General features: G+C 55.4%; 1 protein-coding gene across 8 annotated transcripts in view; it reads right to left on the bottom strand.

Annotated features, from left to right (window-relative positions):
- Window positions 1–3,064: 3,064 nt before the first annotated feature.
- Window positions 3,065–18,688, bottom strand: part of TRIM9 (tripartite motif containing 9) — a 57,237-nt gene continuing 41,613 nt past the window's right edge. The window contains exons 5-13 of one of the 8 annotated variants that reach the window (XM_051621154.1): window positions 18,240–18,393; window positions 17,515–17,672; window positions 15,998–16,163; window positions 11,427–11,621; window positions 8,927–8,968; window positions 8,244–8,267; window positions 6,636–6,939; window positions 5,616–5,778; window positions 3,065–3,423 (exon numbers count right to left, since the gene is read on the bottom strand). In XM_051621154.1, the coding sequence (XP_051477114.1) occupies window positions 3,361–3,423; window positions 5,616–5,778; window positions 6,636–6,939; window positions 8,244–8,267; window positions 8,927–8,968; window positions 11,427–11,621; window positions 15,998–16,163; window positions 17,515–17,672; window positions 18,240–18,393 (1,269 nt within the window). In that variant the 3' untranslated portion in view covers window positions 3,065–3,360. The remainder of the gene's footprint in view (window positions 3,424–5,615; window positions 5,779–6,635; window positions 6,940–8,243; window positions 8,268–8,926; window positions 8,969–11,426; window positions 11,622–15,997; window positions 16,164–17,514; window positions 17,673–18,239; window positions 18,394–18,688) is intronic. The other 7 variants (XM_051621147.1, XM_051621148.1, XM_051621151.1 and 4 more) reach the window with 7 other exon arrangements.

Here is an 18,688-nt window from a genome sequence, read left to right as displayed (position 1 = left end):
TGGCCTAGGGCGCCGACACCGCTTCCTCTTCCTCCTGCGAGGCTGAACCGCTACGGATGAAGAGAGCAAGACGAAGCCAAGGGCTGGCCGGGCCACACCTGCCACCCCAATGGTCACCCTGGCTGGGACACAGCAGCAAGAAGCTCCACGCTGATCTGGGTCCCGGCAAAGGGCTAGAGCAGCTCGCCAGAAGCCCAGGAACCAGCCCAAACTGCACGTGAGAAAGAAGGGAATGTGGCCCGTCTTCCTGGTTTTTCACAGGGCAGATGGAAGGATCGTTGTCCAGGTGGGAGCCTGGGCATGGTTTCCTTGCCAGTAGGTGCTGGGCAGGGGCTCGGTGCCCAGAGCAGGTATTTGATGTCTTTCCACCCCTGGTGGCAATGGCAGCTGTGCAAAGTGCTCCTAGAGCTGCCAGAGCCTGGGGTGGGTTTGGGCAGCCTGAGGGCTCCAGCACTGCCCTCTTTGGATGCTGGAGCTGGGGTGCAGCTGGTGAGCGGTTCTGCCCTCACCTCTGGCACCTCTCCTCGGGTGGCTGATGTCCTCTGGCCCTGGCTTCTTCCTGCCCTCCCCCTGTGCATGACTGCAGGCAGGCTGCAGGGAGGATGCAGTTTCCTGGATCTCTGGTCTCCTGGGCGTGTTCCCTCTCTGGAAAGCTCGAGCGTTGTTCCGAGACACAGATGCACTTAATGCAACGCATTAGAGGTTCTCTCTTCAGCCCTGGACTCGAGCCTGTGATGAGCTCAGAGGCCTCACACTGGAAACCTCTCCTGAGGGACTCTGAGGAAACACAGAGCAGCTGCTGATACCCCAACAGCAAGACCTTCTCAGGCCCCTGAAGAACTTTCCTGGCATTTCCTGCAGAATTGGCACCAACACCACTCATCCTGTAGTGTTTGCCCCTATTTCTGGAAGAAAAACACACCCCTTCCCCCCCTCAAAGGGATTTTAATGCCACCAGCACTGCACCACAGTGATGCTGGGCTCTTCCACGTGTGAAGTGACCCTCACAACATTGACATCTCATTTAGATAATTTTATCTCCACCACCTGGTCCTTGCCACCATCTCTTGTCCTGGATGGGTCTCTGGGCAGGATCTGGTGTTGGGGTTGTTTGTCCCCCTGGGGAGATGCTGGTCTGTATCTAACCTAGGTGACCCCTCCCTCACACTGGATGCCATCCCTCCTTCCTTACATCCCAGCTCCTTGGCACCCAGGATCATCCCTCAGCCCCCAAAGGTCTCTGCTGATGGCTGCAGATGCCCCATCCCTGGAAGTGTTGAAGGGCAGGTTGGATGGGGCTTGGAGCAACCTGGGCTGGTGGGAGGTGTCCCTGCCCATGGCAGGGGGGTTGGAACTGGATGATCTTGAAGGTCCCTTCCAACCCAAACCATCCTGTGACTCCCCATTATGTGGGGCTGCTGGGTTTGGGGTTCATGGCTGTGCCTGGGTTAGGTCCCCAAGACCCCCGCAGGTGTAACACAGGGTTTGCAATGATCTGTCTCCCTCCTGGGGCATCTCCTGGTTGTGGGGTGGAAAACTTCCATCCCTGCTACCCCCGGGGTGCTGCTGCCTCGCTGGCCATGTCACCACCGGAGGGAGAGGGCTGGTTTCAGCTGGCTCCTGTCCTCCCCTCCCTCCCATGAACTGAGTTCTGTCCGTTCTCTGCTGCTGCCTCCCAGCAGGGGCAGTGCAGGGATGTGCTGAGCTGCCCCAAGGGGGATGAGATGGGAACTGGAGCCAGGAACTGGGGCTGGGTTGGCACAGAGATGCTCTGGGGAGCTCTGCCCTTCTCTCATAAAAGTCCTTTATTGGAACAGCGAACATGACACTCTCCAGCACAGCGGCTGTTTGCAGCTACCATCGCGGTACAGGGGTGACATGGTACAATCACTGGGAGTCTAATAAGCACCATGAACATCCTAAAGAACGGGGGATAATGGCTGAGAGAGGAGCCCCGGGTGAGCCGGCCACGGGGGCTCCTCAGGAATTCACCAGAGAGCTGCTCCGTGTCGTCCTGCAACGCGGCTCTCCGGCAGCTGAGAGAAACTCCTCGGTGTGAGTCAACAAGAGAGTAGCACCCATCCAATAAATTAGGTAAACTTAACCCTAGAGCAACAAGGGAACGAATGGGACTGTCCTAGAGGAGGGCAGGCTGGAAGGGAATGTCTATTTACACCTTTCTACTGGACCTGTACTCCCGTGGCATCCCCCCCACCCCCAGATCCATGGGCTGCAGCTCTCTGGCCAGGCTGGACACGCCGGGGGGACGGGGAGGGACTGAGGAGCTGAGCGTGGGGACATGCAGGTGCCCTGGGCATGGGAACGGGGGCTGGCACCAGGCACGGTGCCCACCACACCTCCTGCTCCTCTCCTGCCTCTCGATTACCAGAAAGTCAGGGTGGGGAGTGGAGGGGGATGAACTGCTGCCGGCAGCAGGCAGGGCAGCGGGCACGGATTCCTGAGCGCGTGGCAGGGCTGTGGCCAGCTCTCCTTCCTCCCCATCCCCATTTCCCATCCCCACGCCCAGGCTCCCTCGCTGCAGAATGAATTCTCCTGTGAAGGGAAGGACACCGTCAGGTAGTTTTTAAGGCTAGGCTTTATGCGGCAACTATAAAAAAATAAACACTAATCTCCAGAGAGCCTGGTGGAGGCTGCTCTGGCCTATGGCTGTGGCACGTGTGCCGGGCTGCGGGGAGCTGGGGGGGGGACTCGAGGGTCTGCCCGCACCCAGAGCACCTGGGGACAGGGCAGCTTTTACCTCGCGCCCCACAGAAATGCCTTGGGGGGCACAAGGGACAGGGCTGGGTGTTTTGGGAAGGACACGGAGACTTTGACTGGTAATCCAGGACCCACCTCGACGCGTGACCGAGGGTGCTCTGCAAGAAAGGCCACGGGGGGGGAGGGGGAAGGAAATATCCTGCCAAGTAACAGGGCTGGCGTGGGCCAAAGCGTGTGTGTGGGGGTCCCTCCTGCCAGCCCCACGGGAGGGGGAAGTGCTTTGCTAAACGGGACAAAACTGCCCTCCCCAAACCCCCCCAACCTGCCCCTAAACCTCCCCCCCCAATTCAAATCAGTAGAAACCAAACCTAAAAGCAGACACAGAGGAACATCTCAGGCTACCTAAGGACTTGATCAGCCAAAAAGAGCTACACAGCGAAGCGCACACACACAGGGCAGCGCGGGAGGGACCAGGCCAGGGAAGGTCTCAGCAGCCGGGCTCGGCCTTCCCGCTTCCCCTCCCGCTCCCCAGCCGGTGGCAGAGCAGGGACCGGGTGGCTCTGGGGCTGGACTTGTCCCGCGGGAGGGAACAGGCTGGCTCCTTTGCTTCCCGAGAAGGGGCAGCCGGCTCCGGGAGCATCCTCACTGCATGGCGGAGCGCGAAGCGTAGAACTCGGGGACCGGCAGGCCGGTGTGCAGCGTCACCTGCAACGAGACAATCCGGGCTCAGCTGCGTCCTCCCCTGCCTGGTGGGACAGCCCGTGGCACGGCTGCCGGCACCTTGTCCCCAGGGAGGGCAGGAGCGGTGTCCAGGGAGAGGCAGGATGAGGCTGGAGACATTGCAGGGAGCCCACCCTGTCCCGCTGCACATCCTCGCAGGGGTCTGGAGGGTGGGAGAGGCCACCATCAGAACCGTGGTGGTGGCTCCATCTTGCTGCTCCGTGACTTGTGCTGCAGGATCCCCATCACAGCTCCAGGGGGATGTGAGACTGCTGGTACCAGTGGTACCAAGCCCCAAACATTCCCTGTGGACAAAGCCAACAGCTGCCAGAGAGGTGAGGCGGGGGCATGGCAGCAGTCGGGTCTTTCTGTAGATGGGATGGAGAAAAGGGTATGGAGGGCCCTGAAGGACAGTGAAGGTGCAGAAGAAGTATAGAAGAAGACCTCTGAAAATCCCCCAAGCCAAGCATGGGCTACACAGTGGAGGGGACGTGGCCAGTTGCTGGTGGAAGGAAGGACCTTTGCAGCAGGGAAGCTGGGGCAGGGTCATGCTATGGTGTGGAGGGATGCTCAAATGCAACCTTTAATGGTTCCTTCCAACCAAAACCATTCCATGATTCTATGGAAGACGGGGCTAGGCACTTGGCCCAGCACCATCTGGGGATGGGGAGGGAGGAGGCAGGGACTGCAAGACAGGGACAAAGGGAAAGTGAAAGGAATACGGGAGACCTGATGCTCTAGGGAAACCTTGGTCCATAGGAAGGGATATGGGAAGGCTCCAAACCCTGGTCTAGGAAGGGATATGGGAAGGCTCCACTTTTATGGAATGACTAGGCCAGGCCCCAGGTCCTGCAAACCCCCACGCTGTGCAGGGGTAATTCAGCTCCTTCCATAAATGCTTGGATTTGGGAGGAAAGCACAAGTCCTTCTTTTATTGAAACAGTAGTGTTTTCCCATTCAGATACAGATTTATAGAAAACTTCATCTTATTATTTCCCTCCTAATTAGAGTCCTTTTTAATTACTCTCCACCTTTGAAGAAGGATAATGACTGGCTTGGGTTTATCAGCAGCCTTTTATCAGCATCCCACGGGACTTCTGTCTTGTCAGAAGTCTGTTAGGGCTGTTCAGAAGATTGTGGTAGGGAGGAAACCCACCATTGAGCAGGATGTTTTTACCACAGCAAATTAACACAGCAACCTCTAAAACCAGTGCAGATGAGATGGGTTTCTTTAATGGGTCCCAATTAACCACCAGGACACTCCAGCAGGGATGCTCCCAGGGTTTGGGATGGTAGCAACCAACCTCTGCTCCAGTGCAGCTGGAAAATGGTCACTGCTTTGGGAGCAGGGCATGGTATGTCCTGGATCCCAGTGGATAACATGGCAGAACACCTCCTAATCCACAGATCCCTAATTTACAGAGGCCACTTGGTGCCTCTGCCCCATCCCCTGCAGAAGACCCTGCCAAAATGCTCAACACCCTGAGGTCACCCATGACATACAACGTCTCCTAGGATGTGCCTGGACACTTGTGCAGTGCTGGAGGTGGGAGATGGGATGGCAGGGAGGATGTGCCAAAGCCAGGCTCAGTGGATGTAAAAGACACCTTGGGGGAGATGACAGCAGGGATGAAAGCAGTGAGAAGAAAAATGAAAGAGGAAAATACCGGATAGGCCCAGGGAGCCACTGACTGGTGATGCTCAGGAGAGCTGAGAGCTTGGGAGAGAGGGAGAGAAGAGGGGTTTGAAACTCCTCAGAGGAAAACAGGCTTTAAAGGGTGTCCTCCCTGGTGGTGCTCCTGTCTGTGTCCTGGGAGAGCTGTGAGAGCTACCCCACAAGAGCCTCACCAGTGTCACAAAGCGGAGCTGTCAAACTACAATCAAGCAGGGAGGGTTAGAGCACCCTGGTGCTTCAGCAGCCCTGATGGAGAGACCTGGAGCAGGGAGCCAGAGGCTGCAGGAAGGCCTGTCCTCATTTACCTCAGGTGGTTTAGGGTGTAAGTTTAGCTCTTCCCAAGCCACCCCTGCTGCACAAGAGCCCTCCCTAACTCCACGAAGTCCCCAGAGCTGAGCATCAGCATGCACTGCAGGGACAGCAGCATTAGAGGGGGTCTGCCAGCAAGCCCAGCAGTGGGATATGCTGCTTTGGAGCTCCAGAGTGTGGTGAAAGCACCAACCTGCACGTTCCTGTTGAGGCTCACTGCGGGGAAGAAAAGGCCCTCCAGGTTCTCGAAGGCCACAGGCCCTTGCTGGTCCTCGTTGATGGAGAACGTCAGTGTCCTTCTGGTCAAATCCAGCAGCACTCCCACCGTGGCGCCTTTTGTTATCCCACCCTCGGTTCTGTGGGGGTGAGAAGAAGATCAGAGCATCTCCATGGCTTCATGACCCTTGTGCTCCTGGCTCAGGGTTCAGGCCATGGACCTCAAGGACTGATGATGCTGAACTTCACAGCTCACCCAGGAGCCAGGCCATGACCTGCACCCATCCCAGCCATGCTCTAAGTCCCTGGGCACCTCCTCCTCAAGCCTCTTGCAGAAGTCCTCTCCACTTGCTTCGATGTCCCCGAGGGCAAAGCTACCCCCTAGAGCATCCACAGAAACACAACCCTGCTGGAAAGCAAGCAGACCTGGGGAGTATTCTGCCGGGCCTTCTTCAAAACCTCCTAACCCACCAGGGGACAGCCCTTGAGGCTGGAGGTGACCCCAGGCTCTCCTCAAGCTTCAGAGCCCTCAGTCCTACTGCCCCATGGAGGCACAGGGATAATGGCAAACACTGTTTTCTTGTTGCAAGGTTTTGAGTGTTAACAGGAAGGGGGTGCTAGAAGAAGAAGAGACAGCACAGGAAGAGTCGCAGCAGGCATGGAAGGGATATTGGAGCGAGGCTGGAAATCAGCAGAGAATCAGCGGATACCAGGTTGGAAGGGACCTCAAGGATCATCTGGTCCAACCTTTCTTGGCAAAAGCACCATCTAGACAAGATGGCCCAGCGCCTTGTCCAGCCCCAATCTTAGAAGTGTCTGATGCTGGGGAATGCACCACTGCCCTGGGCTGTCCTTCCCCTCGGGTGAGGGCACATCCTCTGACAGAGGCGACTAGAAGCCACGTCACCCTTCCCGCGGGCACCTGTGGGTGCCACTCGACAAGCTCTTACTTGGGCTGTGGTCTCTGGGAGGAAGACCCCGTTTCCAGAGCACGTACCTGTTGGTGTGTGAATTGTTGTGCATGAACCAGCTCCGGTTATTGTCCACGTACATGGCCCAGGCCTTGTCGTCCTTGCCCAGCATGGCATCCTTGAGGACATCAATGCGTGCCACGCCAAAGGCCGGGTCGGGGTGGTTATCGTATCGATCGATCGACAGCTCCCAGTAATGGAGCCCTTTGGAAAAGCCCGTTTTCCCCAGCACAACCCTGTCATCATAGCTGTTGCAGGTGACAGTCAGGTTGTCATTAGAAAAGATGATGTCAGCGTGGGCAGAGGAAGGATCGAAAGAAAACCAAGCGACTGGAACACACAAACAGCATCAGGTTAGTCCGGTGGGACGGCGGCCGTCGGTGACCGAGCCGCGCCGAGGGGACATGGAACATGCTGCATGCAGGGCTGACACAGGGCCAGGGCAGGGAGGGGGCTTGGGCCATGGCCCACCAAGGTGGCAGCGAGAGCAGGCAGGGAGCTGCATAGTGGAGGGAGCTGCTGGCTCACGGAGGGCTCCTTCCATCATGGAAGACTCCTTTCATCATGGAAGACTCCTTCCATTGTGAAGGGCTCCTTTCATCATGGAGGGCTCCTCCTTCCATCACAGAGAGATGCTTTGAGCTTCTGCAACTGCAGCCTGCCAGTGTGGCTGAGGTTTTACGGCTGAGACCCATCTGAGTTCTGCTCTTGCTGCTTCCTGGTGCCTGTTTGTCTTCATCACCTCCTGCCTGTCTCAGCTCGTGAGCCCACGGGATCACAGGATGGTTTAGATTGGGAGGGATGTTAAAGAACATCCAGTTCCAACCCCCTGCATGGGCAGGGACACCTCCCACCAGCCCAGGCTGCTCCAAGCCCCATCCAACCTGCCCTTCAACACCTCCAGGGATGGGGCAGCCACAGCTTCTCTGGGCAACCTGGGCTGGGGTCTCACCACCCTCATGATCCTCCTAAAATCCTCATGATCTCCTAGAATTTGGCCCTAGGAGAAGGAGACGTGATCCTGGCCAGGGCTCCAGGCTCCAGCTGACACAACTTGCTCTCAGGACTGCAGGTCACTCATGCAACCAAGAGTCTGCAGGGTCAGGCCCAGCATGGGAAGGGGACTGAGGGTTAGTGGAGAAACTGTGTGTGTGTCTTTGAGGGCTGGTGGTCCTGGGAACCAAAAGCACGTACAAAGGTCTACACTGACAGAGACACGATGTCACACCAAGAAACCTCCCTGCAGAGTGACCAGCCACATGTAAGACAAGAGCTAGCTCATGGGAAGGCTGGAAAACATCCCAAAACCTCCACGACTTGGTACAGCTGCTGGTTTAAAACACACAGGACTCAGTTACTGCCAATCTGACAGATACAGTGTCACGTCCTCGACAAGACAAGAGGCACGGGGTTGCACAAGCCACCAGGTTCCCCGGGTGGTTTTTCTCCAGTGGTGACTGAAAACGTGAACGGCCACATCCACACAACGCTCTGACGCCTGCAGGAGTCAACACGGCTTGAAAAACAAAAGACTCTGGTGAGATTTGTTCAGGGATTTATTGGACGGTTCCACAAGACAGGTCACATGCACCCGCCTGCCCCGCTTCCACAGCCTGACGGAGGCCATTCCGTACCTGCCACCATTTTTTTAATGTCAACTGTGGTCATTCCCAAGGAAAGGCATGAGGGAGAGAAAACAGCAGGTGAAGTTGGGTAAAGAAACGAAAAGGGAAACAATTTCTGCTTGGCCTGCTTCTCCAGCCAGGGCACGGACCTCGTCTGCATAAGGGTGGGGAGAGATGGAGCTGGGATGGGCTCTGGGCAGGTGTGTGAGCTGCCAGAGCAGGGAATCCTGCTGGGCTGGGCACAGGGATGCTCCTCCCAGGGGAATGAATTGCCTTGAGGTTGCAGGAGGCAGCATGGGCCAGGCCCCCAGCTCCAACCAGCGGCTCCAATTAGCTGCAGAGGGACTAATCACCTCGGTGTTTGGCCCACGGTAATGAACTGGAATACCTATTGCTTTGAGCAGGAGGATTGGTTCTTAATTACAGGGCCAATTCCAGACCTCTGACTTCAAGGCTTCTCCTTAAAACCATCCAGGAGGAAAACTTAAAATGCCTTTCCATCATAGTAGCCATCCCCATTCCTCCTCCAGGTCCACCTCCTGCTCTGACACCCAAGAACACTCTGCAAGCAGCCAATGTGCAAGGGGGGCTGCTCAGTTGTCCCAGGGGAAGTTCAAGATTTAAAAAAACAAGGAAAGAAAAGGATGAGCAGCACGGTGTAGGTGCCAGTTAATTGCAATAAATATACTTGCCTAATTGAGAGTAAGGCGTTCCTTGTGTCTCAAAATTGCATCCTACAAAGAGATACTACATTTCACACATCACAGCTGAGAGACAACAACCACCTGAAAAACACTCGCGAGCATTTAAGCATTCCTGAAGCATCCAGCCAGGCAGGGGAGGCCTGATCCTTAACAGCCAGACAGCAGAGAGAGGGGTTGCAAACACGGCCCGTGAGTTTGAGTGTTGCCCATCTTGGTGGGTCTCACCTCAAGGACCTGCTCTTTCCTGGCTTGATCCCACTGCAGCCTTCAAGAGCATCGATTCTGAGCGCTACCTGCTGGGGATGCCAAGTCACTGGGCTTTCCTCCAGAAAAGGGGCAGGAAATTGGAGTCTTGGAGCAGTATCTTGGCTGCTTGGTAAATATTCCTTAGCTTGACTCTCACCTGAATCACTTAAAGCCATTTGTTGGAGGACAAGGACTGATGGAAGAGCAGCCACTGGTATGTCCAGTGACCCCCAAGCTCTCCCAGGCTGCCTCCCCTGCCCTGTGTGCACTTTGGGCAGGAGTGGAGCTGGAGAAGGGGTTCCTGGGGGCAGCTGCCTGGCCTCAGACCCTTGCTAGCACCCAAGGGGCTGCAGCTTTGACTGCCCTTGGGGTGCCCCTCATCCTGTGACGGGGCTGCACCTGACTGCTGGCTGCAAACACCTCCTGGGAGCTGGACTGCACCGGGGACTGATCCAGGAGCCTGTCCTGATCCAGGAGGAAATCCTGAACCAGGAGAACATCCTGATCCAGGACCACATCCTGATTTAGGAGCTTGCCATGAGCCAGGAGCACATCCTGATCAAGGTGCTTGTTCTGATCAAGAAGCAAGTCCTGATCCAGGAGCATATACCTGATCCAGGAGCTTGCCATGATCCAGGAGTTTGTCCCCACCAGAAGAGGGCAACATGAAGCCCTGTGTCAGCGCTGCATGGGAGGACATTCATGAAGGGTGCTGGATTTTAAGGAAAGCCCTGTCTTGCTCTGTGACTGGCTTTCACCTCCCCTTTGGTGAGGAACCGGGCTTTTCACCCTGTGATGTTGGTGAGACAGCCCCTGCCAGCAGCACCTCCTGAGGCTGTTTGAATGAATGGTGCCCCTGCCCAAAGAGCACTTCTCAAGCTCTCTGCACAACTGCCACACAAGTTCACATGGGTGCAGAACAGCAGGGACACACGGGCACGTGGAGGACCTCATTTTGCCCTTCCCACCACCCCAGACCCTGGCTGCAGAACTCTGTAGCACACACACAGGAATTGCTCAGGGCCATCCTGGTGGATGTGGATACACTGGACACAAGGTAAGAAACGGCCGTGACAAAGCAGGGCTCCAGCCAGGAAAGCACAGCAGCAGGATGAGAGAAAGAAATCAAAGCAAAACATAAAAAGCACAAAGAAAAAGTGAGTTGCAGGGCCCCTGGTTATGACTCTGGCAAGGGTCATGCTGCAGCACTTCTCATTCCGGGTGATGGGATGGAAATCAACGATCGGGGGCCCCCATTCTTCCTGGGCTGACACCAGAGGAGGCTGTTAATGACCCCACTGGAGCCCATGGAATGGTGTAAATCCAGAGTGGGGGAAGAATCAGGGCCCAGGATCCGGAGCAAAGGAAGATGTGCAAAGAGGGGTTAGTAAACAGCTCTGGGAGATGTGCTGTGCCTGTGGCTCCTTCGCTGCCTGCCCGGGACCGTCGCTCAGCCTGCCCCTGCTGCCCCTGTCCCACCACAGCCCACCAGGAGTGGGCACAAGGGGACAAAGCAAAGTGCTTGTGGGTGCTGCCAGGTGAGCGAGGGGTCACAGGAGGAGGTTCCTCTGCTCTGCTGAAAACAAGACCCCCACGTGATCACGGCTGGTTTTGCAAAAGCCGAGCCCAGTGCTCAAAGCTGAGCGGACGAGAGCCCACACCTTCAGGGCCTCCAGAAGCCAGGCTGCAAGGGCTCTGTGAGCTGGCCTTAGCAGACCTTGCTTGCATGTAGACTTGCTTCTTGCCTCAGAGGGGTCTGGATTTAACAAAGCAAACTAGTTTCACAGAACAAATCTCACAGCAGAGGCTGCCTTTTCTGGCTGTACCAGGAAAGCAAACCGCTGAGATGTCCCCACGGGTTTTTCCCAGGGAGGGTTTGTTCTTCTGACTGTCCCTAGTCACAAGATCAACGCAAACCAAAGATGAGGGACCTGCTCTGCCAGTTTCCTGGGTCAAACGGGTCAGCCACGCTGAGAGCAGCACCCAGGTAAGGAGCTACTGTGCTGCTCTCTCACCCCACTCCTAAAACCGCCCATGCTGCCACGTACAGATGAACACACCACCAGAGCTACGCCACCAAAAGTCTCTCCACAGCAGGAGCAGGCCACTGACACACAGAAAAGAGTTCCCCTGCCATCTGCATGTCATGGGAAAAACAAACACAACGGAACAAAACAAACAAACATTTTGGAGATGCCCAGAAGCACAGACCAAGAAGAAATGCCAGAGGCACTCAGCTCACCGGCTGAATTCAGGGACTGTAAAGAAGAATGCAAGCTCAGCTGGTGGGCCGAAGATCTTAGCTCAAAGTAGGACCTCCCGGGGAAGCTGGGTTGTAGATTAAGGGTGGAGGAGAAAGGACTCATTCTACGAAGCTGCGATCTTTCCAAAGGCACTGGAAAAGGGAGGGTCTGTTCTTCTGACTGCGTGTCTAAACGTAAGATCAATGCAAACTAGAGATCAGAAACGGGGTCTGCTGGAGCAGAAACGCCTGGTGCTGTGCAGCCCAGCCAGACCCCTCAGGAAAGCCTCTCAGAGTGTTGGCAAGAAACATCTTCCAAAACGTCCCCATCTCATCATGACAAATTCAACGCACTTTTCTTTAATGCGAGTCCTGCACCTCCTTGCAGGAACACCCCCAAATAAATTCACAGGCTACCATGCACACCTCCCAGCGTTCTTTCAGACGTCTCGGACCTTTTTTGTGCCCCACACAGGAGTGGTGTAAAAGCCAGCAGGCTGGCTGTAGTGAGCAACGTGACCCTAAGTCCCACCAAGCACCCACCTTACTCAAAGGCTGTTCGGGATGTTGTGTTCTTGGTATCCCTTTGGACCTGTCAAAACACATCTGAGCCTCACAGTAAGAATTTAACTCATGTGATTCACAGCAACACGTCAGAGTAGAGGGAACCTCTTGGGTCATTGGTTTCTGTTCCCTGCTACCACAGCTGGTCACCTCCTGCAATTTATTCCCTAGCTTTGCTGAGGGACACTTCAACATGAAAATGTAGGATCCACCATCCTCCACACACTGGAATCGGATCAAACTCCCAAACTCTGTATCCCCAGCCTGCCTGTCTCAGCTGTGAATGTGGACTGAGCTGGAAATGACATTAAACCAGATCTAAGGAGGCATTTCTTTGCACAGTGGGTTGTAACTCCTGCAACGTGCTGCTGCTGAGGCTGTGGAAGCAAAGAGCATCAGGGGGATCGGAAATGGGCAAGAGACATCATTGCACAACAGGTCAATAAATGGAGCTCAGCTTAGGGAGGGACGTGCCTTCTAACATCTACCAAGAATGAGAGGAACTAGCACCTAGAGCAGCCAGGCTGATGGCTTTCCCTAAGTAGCATCTGATGTCCCTGCAGCTCCTTGCAGTGTCTCTTCCCTTGTGTTGCTCAGCCCTTCCTGAAAGCTGCCAGTTAAAAAGCTCCGGTTGCTGCTGAGGGTCACTCCAAGGCTGGGAAGGAACTTCAAGTTGGGCCCCAGATGAGGAGCTGGGCATGAAAGAAGATGAAAGCTTCTGGTGCTCAACTAGGCTGGGGAAAGGCTCTCCTGGGTGGTGCCCAAGCCCCTTTGCCATGTCCCCAGGGTGGCAGAGGTGGCTGTGAGTGGCTGCTTGTGGTGTTGTGGGAGTTGGCCAAGTTTGGGAACCCAGGAGAGGGGACAGCAGGGCAGAGGGTGTGACAAGCCAGGTGTTCCTCCCTGACCCTCTGCTCCTAGGCTTGTGTCCCACCAAAGAAACAAGAAGCCAAAACCAGGCTCGCCTTGAAACTCTGCAGTCATGGAGACCCAGAGCAGTTTAGGGAAGGGGCAGTGCAGACACGGCTGGTCCCCCAGACTGGCTCCCAGCACCTCTGCAGCTTTTTAAGCTGCCTGTGCCCTGGGACAGGGTCACTTTGCAGACTTTCTTCCAAACTAATTTCCAAGCCTACAGCTGAACTTCAAGCAGCTGCTGAAGGAACAGAGATGTTAAGCCAGGCCCCACATCACAGTGCCTTGCAGCTTGCACTGATGGTCCTGGGGGGCACCAGCTGAGATGTCACAGGGCAAGAGACAGAGAGAGGACACAGCTCAAGGTAAGGACCATTGCCATCAGCTCTTGCTGCCATTCGGGTGTGCTGAAGATGAGTATCTTCATCCCTGGGAAGCTCCAGAGCATGTGGGAAGGGCTCTGGGGCACAGACCTTATCACAGCCAGGAGCCCCCTTGTCCTGCTGGTGGCACCAAGCACCAGCTTTGAAGAGGGAAATGCAATGTCCTCAGCTGGAAAACATAATTCTTTTGGGATGAGCAGAAGACGTGCCACACTGCGGGCTGGGAAGGTGCTCTGCAGCTTGCTGGAGGCTTGTGTGTGCCAGGTTCCTGTAGGACATTCCCACCAGTGCTGGCTGGCTTGCCTTGGCTGTTCAGCTGGGCAGGACCACCGAGGCATTCCTGCAGAGGCCTAGACACAACTTCACCCCCTTCTCATCCTTGCTCTCTCCAGATGCTGAGACCCTACAAGACCTTTCACTCCCCACCAGCCTCTACAGCCCATCCCACCGCTCACCAAAGGCAGAAGAAAGACTTCAGTTAAGCCCACAGGCTGCAGACAAGGATCTTGTGTGCCAGGACAAGCAGCCAGCTTTTCAATAACATCCTCCAAGCAGAATTTCTCATCACCACTTACAGCAGGACAGCCATGTTCAGAGAGGTGTTCTCTCCATACTGTGCTCCTCTCTTCTTCTGTTCCCTCCTCCCGCAGAACCGGCTCCGCGGCGCGTGGCGAAGCTGAGCCTGCTCCAGGGTAAAAACAGCACGTCCAGGCCTGATGCTGCTGCACATTCCAGAAATAAAAGCTGGGTTCTGTGAGGTGGCTCTACTTAATGAGTCACTCGGGTATCTGGAAGCTGCAGAGAGATGTAATGTCTTTCACTTTGTGTCCAAGAAGCTCAGGTGGACTCTAAGAGCAGAAAATGCTCCAAGGCCATTTGAACTTTCCTCCTTCTTTCTTTCTTTTGTGCTGGAGTAACAAATGCAAAAGCCCATCAAGTGAAGAAGTGCAATGCAGCAAACTTTCAGGTGATGCTCAGAAGAATCAAACTTGTGACTAAGGCACCAGCCTCAAAGCACCAGCGCCAAGTCTGCTGTGACCAAAAGCTGCTGTTTTCTCCAAGTTCCTTCATATTTTGGAGCTGAGCAATAGGTGAGCTTGACTGGATAGTGAAAACACCAAGAAGAGGAAAGCAGAACTGGAAAAGATCACAGGGTTCCCCCCTGCAAACTCCTGGCTGGGACAACTTAGAGCCCAGCTGGTTTTAGTTAGGAAACTGTGTCTCCAGTGGCTGTTACGAGACACAAATGTGATGAGAAGCCAAAGCTCTGCTGTGTCCTGCAAAGGCTGCTGAAGCTGGGTAGTGAAGCACGTGAGAACTGTTGACCTTCAGGCTTTGAGAGAGGTCCTGACCTCCCCGGCACAGGGCTGGATCTGGGTTGTCCCATCCCTGGATCTCCAGAGGAAGGCTGCAGCTTCTTGAAGCTGGTGCCCAGCTTTGCAAACAGGCACCCAGCTCTGAGACAGACATGCCGAGGCCTCTGTGGGCTGTGATCTGAGTTTTCTGCCTCTTGTATGAGAAGGGCTTGTCATGGGTTTGCTCTCCACTCTACCTGTGTCACACAGGAGTCCCATTCCTCACTGACCTGTCCTGCTCATGCATCCAAACCTGGCAGATGCTCTCTCTCAGCTGGAACAGTTACCTCCTGCAGCTTAAAGCGGGCAAGCAAGTGAAAACACTCTGCTCTGCCTCTCTCTGTAAATCAATTTTCAGCAGAAAACCCTTTTTTCTCCTTGCTCAAAGCCACCAGAGGTGCTCCATGGCAAGAAGCATCTCACTCTCCTTCTGCCCCACCAGCAGCCCGACAAGTTGTTTGTTCCCTCCTGTCTCCAGACTGCATCTGCTGGCAGCTGCTGGGGACCCCAGAGCCAGCAGCCAGCCAGGCCTGGCAACACTGCTGGGAAAGACATCTCCACATGGAGATTTTAGTCTGGGAATAAGGAAAAGGGATTCCACCAAGCATGGAAAATTTCCAAGGAGGGCTTTCTTGCCTGGCAGCCAAGCCATGGGGCAGCAGATGTGCTGGTGGGGACCGACTCCTTCCTTCACGGCTGCATCCCCCGTTGGGGATCCCACCTGGCTTCTTGGTGAGGGCTCTCCTCCTGCATGTCAGAAACCAGCCCATTTTCCATGATGGATTAAGTGTCTGGTGTGACAAATGTACTTAAAATCAGGCTCCTCCTCAGCCTGTGAGGGAGTGTTTAATATTCCATTGGCGGGGGGGTATCAGACGGTGCCAGCGTGGCTGGTTGTACCCCCTGTGGGTCAGCAAGGACACCCATGTGGCTCCACGGGCCCTCCAGCTCTATGTGGTGCACAGGCAGAGGCTGGAGGAGACATGGTGAGGTTCTGGTGTGGTGCAGCCATGTACAACCCCTAATGCCTGAGGAGCAACATTGGATTGTTTGACAGAATCAAGGGAAAGATCTGAGCTGCCCTGTGTGCGACGCAAACCCTGCTGCCACCACACCTTACACACCTCTCTGCAGGTACCTCCCCAAAGACCATCTTCTGCAAAGGAAAGCAGAGGAGGGAGAAATTCTGGCCCTGTTGAAGGCTCCTGACATGTCCTTCCCTCCTCCCACCAGCACTGGCTTTCCTGCAGGGATTGCTGAGGTCCTGGAGGACCAGCGCAGCGGTTCCCTCTGTTGCAATGCTAAGCTGGGGGGTGCTGGTTGGTCCCCAGGCCTGCATGTCAGCAGTGTCCCAGCACATGGGGCTGGAGCTGTGGCAATGCCTTACCCTCGGATGTCTGGAGGACCAGGGTCTTGCTGTAGGGGCTGACTCCAGTTTTGTTGAAGGCTTTGACGCGGGCGCTGTAGGTGCTGTTGAAGTGGAGCCCGTCCACCGTGCACATGGTCTCCTTGCCCACATACACCTCCTGCCAAGTGAGCACAGACACGGGTTAGTGCCCTGACCAGTGGCCCACAGCAAAATGGTCCTATGATTTCATAAGACCACAGAATCCCAGACTGGTTTGTGCTGGAAGGGACCTTCAAGATCATCTAGATCCAACACCCCTGCCATGTGCAGGGACACCTCCCACCAGCCCAGGTTGCTCCAAGCCCCATCCAACCTGGTCTTGAACTCTGGCTGTTCCATGACAGGGCAATACCAGAGCCAGGAGCACCCCAGCTCTCACCTCACTACCCTGGGCTTGCTGCAAGGAGCCCCATTTTCAGCCTAAAGGCTGAGTCCTCTTGCCTCTGAACACCATCCCAACCTCTCCTGGCCCAGCAAGCAGGCTGAGCTACACACTGACCTGCTCTCAGCAGGGACTGTCACCACTACAACAGTTGGCACTCCCAGTTTGCCTGACACAGCTGGTCACTGTGTTGCTTTGGGGCGAGACAGTGGCTCAGTGGTTGGAGAAGCCAGTGACATTCCCTTCCCAGCACCAGCCATGTCCCATCAGCTGGAGCAACCCTCTGTAACCTGGGCGGCAGGAATGCCACACACATCCAAGCCCTTTCCCACTGCTGATGGGAGGTGAGAAGACTGAGGTATTGCCCTCCACTGACCAATGCCCTTGGTATCTCCCCACCCAGCCTCCAGCTCCTTTCTCTCTCCAGATCCCACCCACATCACCTCTCTTCCACCTTAACTCTGCCTGTGGGGTTCTTGTGGATGAATTCAGGAAACATGATGGGCTGGTCCCTGCACCTGCCCTCGGTGGATGTGAACACGCCAGGATAATTATCAGCGTGTCAGATTAGAGGAAAATCCTAATTTAATTGTCTAATTACATAAATTTAAAAGCCCTCAGGCTGTAAACACCTCTGCTTGCTGGCAGCTGGCAAACCATGAGTCGTTCATGGCAGTCAGCAGACCTTGCATGAAATGTGTAGCAACCTAAGAAGATGGAGCTCCAAACGCTTCCTTTGCATTTGCAAGTGGTCACTGGAAGGGTATTCCCACCCCCTCAGAGAACCCTGCACCCCAAAAGAGCCCACAGTTTGTCTGCACCATCAGCTTCCAGTCTTGTGTTTCCAGGGAAGGAAAGAACCTGCAGAAAGTCTGGGGAATCACAGAACAGTTTGGGTTGGAAGGGACGTTCAAGATCATTCAGTTCCAACCCCCTTGCATGGGCAGGGACACCTGCAACTAGACCAGGTTGCTCCAAGCCCCATCCAACCTGGCCTAGAACTCTTTGGCTGTTCCATGGTGGGGCAATACTGGAGCCAGGAGCAACACCTTGGTGCCAGGACTGTCCCCTTGCTGCCATCACCTACCCTGAACTGGCCGCCGTTGCCATCATCCAGCTCCAGGATGTAGCCTTCCACCTGCACCGTGGACAAGGGGGGCTGCTTCCAGGACAAGGTGGCACTGTTGTTGTGGGTGCAACACTCCTCGAGCTGCAGGATCGGGGGGGCCGGCACTGGGGAGGAAACTAAACACCAGTTAGTGCAACCCTGGCTGAGGGCAGCACGGAGGGGAGCAGGGGGAGCCCCGTGGCACCTGGGGCAGGGAGGAGGTGATTTGTAGTAGGTGTAAAAGACTTCTTCTGGGGTTAATCCAAGAGTATTGCCTCATAGAATGGTGTGGGTTGGGAGGGACACTAAAGATCTACTTCCATTCCCCTGCCATGGGCAGGGACACCTCCCACCAGCCCAGGCTGCTCCAAGCCCCATCCAACCTGCCCTTCAACACTGCCAGGGATGGGGCAGCCACAGCTTCCCTGGGCAACCTGGGCCAGGGTCTCACCACCCTCACAGCAAAGAATTTCTTCCTAATGTCTCATCTCAATCTCCCCTCTTCCAGTTTTAATCCATCACCCCTTATCCTCTCACTACATACCCTAGTAAAAAGTCCCTTCCCAGCTTTCCTGGCCCCTTCAGGCACTGGAAGGCTGCTATGAGAAACTCTCCTCTCCTGCCCCTTTCCCTGTGATGAGCTGGATGGAAGCCCTCAGCATGAGCAGAGATGGGCTTCTGAAAGGTGCTGGAAATGTTCTTACCTTTCATCTGCACGAAGTCGAGCTGATGGATGGACTGCAGCAGAGGAGCATTGTCAAGGTTCAGGTCGAAGTCTGTGGTCATCCGGGGTGTGAGTGTCCCCTTTCCCCACTGGTCCTCAGTTAAGTGCACTCTCCTGATGAGAGCATCTGAGATCTGGTGGCAAGGAACAGCCTCAGCTTATTCTTGTCCCTACCCTGCTCTCCTTCCCTGTCCCTCCCAGGCTGCCACTTCTGCCCCTGACTGGGACATCACACGTGCTTTCCACCATTGCCCTTCACTGCAGGCTCAGGTTGGCAGAGGGACCACAGGAGCTCTGGAGACCATTTTAAAGGCAGGGTGTATGAACCAGAGGGAGTGGCCCAGGAAGGAATGGTGGGATGCAGCTCTCAAGTGTTGGAGAACCAAGAGACAGCACATTATGATCACTGCTTCACAGATACACCACTGT

Source organism: Apus apus, chromosome 5, assembly GCF_020740795.1.
Source record: "Apus apus isolate bApuApu2 chromosome 5, bApuApu2.pri.cur, whole genome shotgun sequence".
NCBI classification, from domain to species: domain Eukaryota; kingdom Metazoa; phylum Chordata; class Aves; order Apodiformes; family Apodidae; genus Apus; species Apus apus.
Note: the sequence above shows the minus strand (reverse complement) of the source record. Positions and strands in the feature narration are given on the sequence as shown.